Source organism: Elephas maximus, chromosome 1, assembly GCF_024166365.1.
Source record: "Elephas maximus indicus isolate mEleMax1 chromosome 1, mEleMax1 primary haplotype, whole genome shotgun sequence".
Classification (NCBI taxonomy): Eukaryota; Metazoa; Chordata; class Mammalia; order Proboscidea; family Elephantidae; genus Elephas; species Elephas maximus.
The window spans coordinates 30,747,657-30,756,578 of record NC_064819.1 but is presented as its reverse complement, the minus strand read 5'-3'; the positions used below and the strand labels follow the sequence as shown (position 1 = coordinate 30,756,578).

The 8,922-nt window shown below is 59.4% G+C and overlaps 1 protein-coding gene across 7 annotated transcripts; it reads left to right on the top strand.

Moving 5' to 3' along the window:
* The first annotated feature begins 328 nt into the window (after positions 1–328).
* Positions 329–8,846, top strand: FAM131A (family with sequence similarity 131 member A). 7 transcript variants are annotated; one of them, XM_049881439.1, is made up of 6 exons: positions 329–523; positions 1,714–1,774; positions 5,112–5,205; positions 5,432–5,614; positions 5,800–5,916; positions 7,122–8,842. In XM_049881439.1, the coding sequence occupies exons 3-6, from the start codon at positions 5,136–5,138 to the stop codon at positions 7,595–7,597; spliced, it is 846 nt and encodes a 281-aa protein (XP_049737396.1). In that variant the 5' UTR covers positions 329–523; positions 1,714–1,774; positions 5,112–5,135; the 3' UTR covers positions 7,598–8,842. The 7 variants fall into 7 exon arrangements, with proteins under 7 accessions (XP_049737396.1, XP_049737395.1, XP_049737393.1 ...); XM_049881436.1 differs by lacking the exon at positions 1,714–1,774 and adding an exon at positions 2,799–2,938 and having other exon boundaries at positions 333–523; positions 7,122–8,841; XM_049881435.1 differs by lacking the exon at positions 1,714–1,774 and adding an exon at positions 2,796–2,938 and having other exon boundaries at positions 333–523; positions 7,122–8,841.
* The last annotated feature ends 76 nt before the right edge of the window (positions 8,847–8,922 follow it).

Sequence of the window (8,922 nt, the reverse complement as noted above, 5' to 3'; positions counted from 1 at the left end):
CCACGAACTCGGGGGCTGGAGGGAAGGGGAGACGGGTAGCTGTGGGGTGTTTAATGGACCTGCCCCGCCGGCCAGAGTGATGCCGACCTGTATGGAAGCCCTGGCCTTTCGGGCTTCCAGTTCTAGCCTGTAAAATGAGGCGTGTGGATGCAGCTAGGTTTTCGGCCCGCGTGTAGTGTGAGCGGGCGGTCCAGGCCCGGAGCTGCCTCCTCCCCGGACTTCAGGACCTGCCGAGGTTCTGGGAGGAGGACCACGCTGCCGTGACACCGCCCTGCCCCGCCCCCGGGCGTTGACGCCGCGGTCACGCCCCGCTGACGTCACCGGCCCGCTTCCCTCTCCCGGGAGCGGCGGCGGACGCGCGGCTCCCACCCCTCCCCTCGCGGGCTCTCCCCTCCCCACCCCGCCCCGGCGGCGGCCGAGGCCTGATCCTCTGCAAGGCGATGGCCCGGGCCCCGAGCGCGGGCTAGCGGGCCTGGGGGTCCGGCCATGGGCTGCGTCGGCTCGTGGAGCCCTGCGGCTCAGGGTAAGAGGCGGAGACCGGGCACGGTCTGGCGGCCGGGCTTCAGCCATGGGGGCGCGGGCTGCGGGTGGGTGGGCGCTTGAGGAGGGGTCGGTGTCGTGAGGGGGAGGAGCCTGCAGCGGGGAGGCGGGTCCGGCCGGAGGAGCGGGCGGGCAGGGGGCTGAGGCGGCTCCGGGTCGCTCCCGTGGCCGCCCTGTCTCCGGGCTTTGACAGGCAGGCTGATCGCTTTCCGCCCGCATTTCCACCGCCGAGGGGATGGGAGGTGCACAGCCTTGGAGGGGCGAGTCAGTCTGCTGCCCTCACCCCCAGCCCACGGCGACGGGCCTTGCACGCCCACACCACCTCCCTCCCCCAGTACCCCGCCCTTCCTGTCCTGGGAGTGTCCCTTGGCTTGGAGCCGGCCTTCCCTAGCTATGGGTCCCTATCCCTTAAGGAGGTGGGCTGCAGACACAGGTCAACACCCAACCATAGAGTTTTCCCCTAAAACTCTCCCTTTCTGAGTCAGCTGGTTGGTGAAGGGGACTGCGATCTCATTTGGGGCACCTGTGAGCACCTCTCACTTATTAAAACTGTTTTAATTTCCTTCCCCCACCTCCACCTCCACCCCCACCCCCGCCCCTAACAAAAACAAATCGCCCTACCCAAGAGGGAGGCCACCCGTCAGGGCTGCCTTCCACACCCACCTGCTGGCCCCTGCGTGTGCCTTGGTTCTCATGGGTGGTGATGCATGCTGGGGCCTAGCCCTAGTCCTGTGCATTTGAGGTCTGCCAGCTTACTTTATTTCAGTGCCATGAGTTTCTCTGAGCCTAAGACCAGGCAGGGACTTGTGACATTGAGAGTTGGGTTTGGAATGAGTTCCAGGCCTTCAGAGTAGGTGTTCAGACACACAGGCCTTAGCGTGGTGGGTACTTCAGGTTCTCGAGCTGAGACTCTGGCTGAGATTTGTACGTCGCTTGGGTTCCCGTGAGGAATTGTGGGATTTGTAGTCCTAAAATAACCTCGTGGCTATTGAAGCTGGAAGCAGCAGACTGCTGATACCTCTAGCCCAGCTAAGGCTTACAGTTCAGGAAGGCATCCCCTCCTGTAGTCAGGGAAGTTTGGCTGACCTCAGGACTGGCCATGAGAGCCCTGATTAGGTACCAGCTGGGTGCCAGGGGTGGCCTGTAATCTCATATCTTCCTTCTGGTTGGTAGTGTTTCTGGGGACCACCAGCTGGCTGAGGCTCAGGGACAGAGACGGCTGCTCCAGCTAAAGGTCAGTTGTGATGGACACTGCCCACTTGGCACTGTCTAGGGGATGGCCCTCCACTCCCCGAGCCCCAGAGAGCTCGGCTGGGCCGCTTGCACCCCCACCTCCTTGAAGGCATGAGGCAAGAATGTTCTCCTTATGTGACTAGGCACAAGTTCCAAGTGGGGAGGGGACTGGCTCAGCATCCGGAGCCAAAACAGGAATAGAACTGGGAGCTGAGCCTGGAGTGGTTCTGGGCTTTTGGTTCTCGGCATCAACACAGCCAGTATGCCTATGATTTCTGTGCTGGGCAAAATGTTTGTGTGGCAGCGTGAAGGGCCTGGAGGACGATGGACTTGTCAGACAAGTCGCAGAGGTGAGACTAGGCACAGTGGATGTGACCCGGGAGGTGATGGGGAGCTGAGGACAAGGGCACTCAGGTGGCAAGAGGAAAATTACTACTCTGGTTTGGATGTTGGGAACCAGGTGGAAGCAGGCAAAGGACTTGGGGCCAGAGAGGGCAACAGGGAAAGGCTTTAGGGGGCTGAGGTGAAAATCAGAAAAAAAAAAAAAAAAAAAAAGAGTTTGTTTCATTAAAGAAGAGTAAAGAGCTGCATTCCAGCTGAGGCTGGCGAGAGCAAAGAACTGAGGCAGCAAGAGAAGAGAAGGAAGCAGCAAGCCTGCCAAGGGTCCAGGCTGTTGGCGGGGCAGAGGTTAGTGATGGTGGTGAGGGGTTCCTTGTGGTTTCCAAGAGGTATGGGTAGGCTGGAAAACCGGGAGAAGATTCAGAATTTATCATAGTTTGGGTTTCTTTTTGGGGTTTTGATGGTAAAATATATCCACAGGAGGAAGGTGGCCGGTGGGCTACCACAGAATGGCCCTAGGGGCATAGGGTCAGGGCTGTGGGTTAGGGGTTTTCAGAGTTAAGGAGAGCACCAGGTGGTCGCTGATATTCTGGGTAAAGAGAAGTGATACGGCAACACTGGATGAAAATGGGGTCCTGGCAGAAGTGGGGGCCCAGCTGAACAGCCTTTCCCACACCCCTCAGTAGCCTCGGACCCCGCGTGGGCTGTGGAGTGGATCGAACTTCCTCGGGGCCTCTCTCTAACCTCCTTGGGATCTGCCCGGACCCTCCGAGGCTGGAGCCGGTCCTCCCGCCCTTCCTCGGTGGACAGCCAGGACTTGCCAGAGGTGCCGGGCCCCTGGTGTTGGGGGGGGGGGCATTCACATAAAGGGGATCTGTATCTCTGCATCCCCACCCCCGCCTCGCCAGCCTGCTCCTGGCTCCCTTTTCCTGAGCGCGGAGGCGCTATCCGGCCGGCTGGGCCGCAGCCGCCCCCGCCGGGTCTGCTCTGCTCGGCGCTGTGCCAGCGGGCGGGCCAGCTCGCGCCTCCGGCGCTGACGTCAGCGCATCCCGGGCCGTATCCCGGGAGACCCTGTTGCATGGTGATGGGTTGCCAGGGAGACACACACCTTTTCGCTGGGCCTCCGCCGGCCGCAGCTGCGCGAAGCGCCGGGCACGGATGGCGGCGGCTAGGGGGAGTGAAGGGAGGGAGGGCGAGTGGGCCGGGAAACACCCAGCAAGTGCTCCTCCCCCCAGGCCTGGCCGGAAGCTACCGGCGCCACCCTGGGGGCCCTGCCCATCAGGTACCGAAAGGGATGGACTGGGCGGGCCTGAGGTCAATGAGCAGGTGGAGACTCGCTTCCGAGGGGTGGGAACGTGATCTAGGAGAGCGGGGCAGCGCGGGGAGGGGCTGTGCTCTGACTTCGTTCACTGAGAAGAGCATTTGCTGGGGCTGGTCAAGGCACTGAGCCAGGTGAATCAGATCATGGCCCAGCTACCTGGAGTTCTGTCAGGAGAGAATGCTCTGTGTGGGGTGGGGTGGGGGGGTGGGGGGGTGGGGGGGTGGGGGGGTGGGAGGGGGCAGAGGGCGCGAAGGAGGAGGGGAGAAAACTGGGCCGAAAGCTCTGTCAGGAGATGGTGGGGAGCATTTTGTCAGGGGAAAGCTGGGTTCCTTTGCTCGGAGGAGGGCTGCCCCCAACAGAGAAGGCGGAGAAGTGGCGTTTGTTAGGTAGAGAAGCTCAGCAGTGGATCAGTGCCAGGTGAGCCCGGAAGGAGGCAGGGGTCTCAGAGTGGATGTGAAGCCTGCGCTTACTTCATTGAGCTGTGGGGGTGCCCCGAAAGGATTTTAAATCATGTCATGCTGTGAGGAGTTGCACTCCAGGAAAATTGTTTACATTTATACCTTCCCTCATTCATTCAGCCTATGTTTGGGAAGGTTACCCTGTACCAGGCACCGTGCTGGACACTGGGGTGCAGCAGTGACCAAAACAGACTGAGCTCAAAGAGCTACAGATCAGTGAGGGAGACCAGAAGAAACAGAACATAGAGGAACAGACCTGTAACCACACACTGTGATTAAGGGCTGTGAATGGGGTACATCGACAGAGGGTAGTGATTTGTTAGAGACCACCAGGAGGATGGGCCACTGACAGTGGTTAGGAAGGCTCCTCAGAGGGGGTGATAGTTCAACCAAGACCTCAAGGATGAGAAGGAGCTGCCAGCTAGCCATGGGAAGAGAGAGGGAGACTGTGTGTGTGATTGTACGTACAACAATCTAGGCTGAGAAGATAGCATGATATTGGAGGAGGCTGGGGACCACTTGTGCTAACCTGGGCAGGAGGCTTTGTGGGCTCTTGAGGAAGGGCAGTGGCTGTGGAAGTAGAAGGAGTGAGGGTAGTATCAGAGGCAGTTTGGAGGTGGGGTCATTAGGTCTTATCGATAGATATGGACAAGCAAAGCTTAGGGGAAAGTCGATGGTAATGCCGAGATTTGGAGCCAGGGAGAATGGAAGATGGTGATACAGAGTAAGGAAATCAGGAACCAGAGGCAGATGTGGGGAGAAGGTGCCAGGCTTGATTTTGGTCATGCTGAGTTTGGGCTCAGCAGGCAGTCTAGAAGCAGCTAGAATGTGGGTCTGAAGACTGAGAGGAGGAGGGGGCAAAGAGGAGAAGACCTTGAGGAAGTCCATGATGCCATAGCCTCTCCCTACTCCCCCCGCCCCCCCAAGGCCTTGCTCCATGCTCTCCAGCCTCTCTCCCTCCCTGGGAGTTGGAAAGGTGGAGGCTTAGTAGAAGCCCTGCTCCCTTGGGCCTGCTCAAGTCTTTTTGCTCCCTGGGAAGACATAGTTCGCTGGTCCTAGCATGTTACTCTCTCATATTTCCTGGCAGCCATGGGGCCATGTGTGCTGGCCTGGTATCCTTTTCCAGCTCCCAGCTCCTGACACTGTGGGTGGGGTGTGGGCATGTTGGGGGGTGTCACTGCCGTCAGAGAGCACCGACCCTCCGATGATTGTCACCCAAGGTGAATGTTGGAGACACAGTCGCAATGCTGCCCAAGTCCCGGAGAGCCCTAACCATCCAGGAGATCGCTGCGCTGGCCAGATCCTCCTTGCACGGTATGCCCCCCTCCTGTGCCTGGGACCTTTCTCCTCCCTTTTGCCCATGCTTTTCCGGGGTGCACCCTATGACTTCTTGCTGGGGTCTCCCTTTTCCTCCCTTTCTCAGATGGATCTGGCTCAAAAGTCCACGTGGACCCTAGCCACCACCACCCTGTCGTCTCCTTGCCCAGGTGCCCCCTGGCCCACCTCCTTACCAGGCTTCTCCACTCTGCGCCTCCTGCAGGTATCTCCCAGGTAGTGAAGGACCATGTAACCAAGCCCACCGCCATGGCCCAGGGCCGAGTGGCTCACCTCATTGAGTGGAAAGGTTGGAGCAAGCCCAGCGACTCGCCTGCGGCTCTGGAGTCAGCCTTTTCCTCCTATTCCGACCTCAGTGAGGGTGAACAAGAGGCTCGCTTTGCAGCAGGTGGGTGGCGGAAAGGGGACCAGCCAGGCTTTTGTCACCGGGATGCCCCTTCTCATCTCCTGGGGCCTGATGTGGGGGCTGGAGTCTTTCCACACCCCGGTCTCTGGTCTCTTCCCTGTCTCGTCTCTAAGCTGAGCCCCGATTTTAGCTCACCTCTGCTAAGGAATTCTGTGTCCTTTCTGCAGGAGTGGCTGAGCAGTTTGCCATTGCAGAAGCCAAGCTCCGGGCATGGTCTTCTGTGGATGGTGAGGACTCGACGGATGAGTCCTATGATGAGGACTTTGCTGGGGGGACTGACACAGGTGAGGGCCATCCCTTGCTAGTGCTGCCAGCTGCGGTGGAACTGCTTGAGGGGCCCCGTGATGCAGAGCTGCACCCAGAATACCCCAAGCCTTTTGGAGGGGAGGGAAGAGGGATTAGGATGGGAGGGCCGTCCACACTCAAGGATGGGTAGTCAGGTGCTGAGCCTTTTCTGATACCTTCTCTGCAGCTGTGTTTGTGGGAGGGTCTGCCTGTGCCTCTGCCTGTCCAGCCTATTGGCTGCCTGTGCAGGACAGAGGGGTCCCAGGGCTGTGGCCCCAGGCAAACAGGAAAGTATGCTAGGCCTGGAATGGCCCTGCCTCCGGCTCTGGCTCCACCAGCTCAGTGTCCTTGCATTCTAGCTGAGACCTGCCTGTGGGCCTTTCTCTGGGCCCGGTGCAGGCAGAGGGGATCCTGCGGAGCTGTGCACAGCTACACAGCCCTCCCTTCATCATCCCCTCCCCACACCATGTGGCTGACTCTCTGTAGCTTCTGGACTGAAGAGTCACTGGCCTCCACGCCCCCGTCCTTGCCTTTGAAGATTGCCTCTACCCGCTTGCACCCCTCAGCTAATTAACAAGCCCTGTGCACTAGAGCAACTCAGAGGCTGCTGCTAGGGTCCAGGGGTTACCGATCTGGATGGCCAAGGCCGAGACAGAGCCCTAAACCACGAGCATTTTTGTTTGGTTGTGTTCCAGGCCTGCTTTGACCGCTGGGATAATGATAATAACTAAGATTTATGTAGGGCCGCTGCTAACCTATGTGGAATCTTTGTGCAAATTAGAAGAAGGCACCCCTTTCCCTGAGCAGTGCGGCCCCACGTCAGGGCATGCTGCTTGGTGAGCAGAGTGTAGGGTGGGCTGGATTTCAGCCTTCATCCCCTGCTTTGGGCAGGATTCTCTTGTGCAGTGCTCAACCTGCACAACCCTCCGTGCTGGCCCTGCATTTACTGCTTGCCCACTGCGTGCCACCTTCTGTTCTCTCAGCCACCCTGCAAGGTGGGAACTATTCGAATCCCCAGTTCACCATTAAAGAAACTGAGGCACCGAGAGGTTACATGACTTGCCTGAGGTTACCCACTCATGATCCTCCCACCACCCCCAGTGCTATGAGGGAGGGCAGAGGAGGCTGGGGGAGGGAGGAGGGGTTGGATGTAGCTAATTGAAATGGGGCCAGCTGAGCTGTCTTCTCTTCTCTCCCCCACCAGACGTATCTGGGCAGCTGCCCCTGGGGGCGCACCTCCAGGACCTGTTCGGTGGCCGGTGCTTCTCCCGGCCCCTGCGCCAGGGCTCCGTGGAGCCTGAGAGCGACTGCTCGCAAACCGTTTCCCCAGACACCGTGTGCTCTAGTCTCTGCAGCCTGGAGGATGGGCTGTTGGGTTCCCCGGCCCGGCTGGCCTCCCAGCTGCTGGGCGAAGAGCTGCTGCTCCCTAAACTGCCCCCCAGCCGGGAAAGTGCCTTCCGCAGCCTGGGCCCATTGGAGGCCCAGGACTCGCCCTACAACCTGCCGCTCGTGGAGTCCTGCCCTTCCCCTGCTGAGGAGGAGTCAGCCCCCTGCAAGGACTGCCGGGCGCTCTGCCCACTGCCAGCAGGCAGCTGGGAATGGCAGCGGCCGACCTCCGCCGTGGCCTCCTCTGGGGTGGTGTCCTTAGAAGAAGAGGAGGCAGGCCCAGAGGATCAGTGACCCAAATCCTGCCCCATGGTGGCACAGTCCCCTGGCTACTGTCAGGGCCAGGTCCTCCGTGTGTGCCCGAGGGCGGCTCGAGGCTTCTAGCAGAGCTCCACAGCCTGGAGGGCTCCTGGGAGCACTCAGTGTCCGTTGTGTGTTTTGCATGAAAGTGTGGAGAGGCGGCAGGGCCCGGGCTGGGGGCGCATGTCCTGCCTCCACTCCGGGGGTTTGCCGGGGGTTTCCCGGGGCCCCTGGGGCATGGCTACAGCCGTGGCCAACAGTGGTGTTCATGTTCTTAAATGAAAAAAGCCACACACACGGTTCCTCCTCGGGTAACGTGAACCCCTAAGGGGATTGTCGTGATTGGGCTGCAGGGCTGGCTCTAGTGGGAGGGAGCCTGGCCTCCCCTCCGACCTCTCCTCGCCTCCATCCTCTCTGCTTCTCTCCTCCCCTCCTCTGCGTGCAGTGCTTGATTGAATCAGCCCCCCAGGGGTGCCAGCTCCTGTGCCCTCCCGGAGCCCACCGATCAAGCCCCCCCCAGGGCCCCTTGCCCAGCTGGGCTTGTGTTTCACCTCTCCATCGGCTCTAAGTCGTCGTCTTTTTTCCTAAAGAAAGGGTTTTTGGTCTGTTCTTTCAGCCGGGTCTTCTCTGGGAGGTGTTGGAATGTTAAAGCAAGCATCCTCCACCCTTTTCCTGCCCCCTATGGGGCTTGGGCCTTTTGCAGCCCTCCTCGGGCCCTGGCTGGGGGACCCTGGCAGGGGGAGCGGAGGATGTGTGGGCAGGGTTCTGGCAGCTCACAGCCAGTTGGGCTGCCCATTCACCCAGAGCTGTCTTAGGGGTGGAATTGGAAGAAGGGGTGGCCCTAGTTGCTCCAGCACTGTGAATTTAGTGTTCTTCCAGAGAGGGCCACAAGAGGGCCAGGGTCTGTGTGAGGCAGGACTGTGCCAACCAGTGACAACCCGGGGGAGTGTCTCTCCTTGGGGATGTGAGAGGGGAGAACTTTTCTTGGCTGACTGGAAGGCCAAAGCTAATCCTGGGAACCCTGCCCCAACCAGGCTTTCATGACTAAGCCTCAGGCAGATCAGATCCTGTGTTTCAAGGACACAGGGCTCTGGGTTTTCATGGCTGTGGGCGGCTGTGGAATGAGGAGCTTTCCAGGCTTTGGCAGGTAAGAGGGCCCAAGGTAAGAACAAGAGCCAGCGGGCACAGGCATTCTATATATAAGTGGCTCATTAGGTGTTTATTTTGTTCTATTTAAGAATTTGTTTTATTAAATTAATATAAAAATCTTTATAAATCTCTATATACATCTGGTCATTGGAGGTTCCAGTATAAACCCA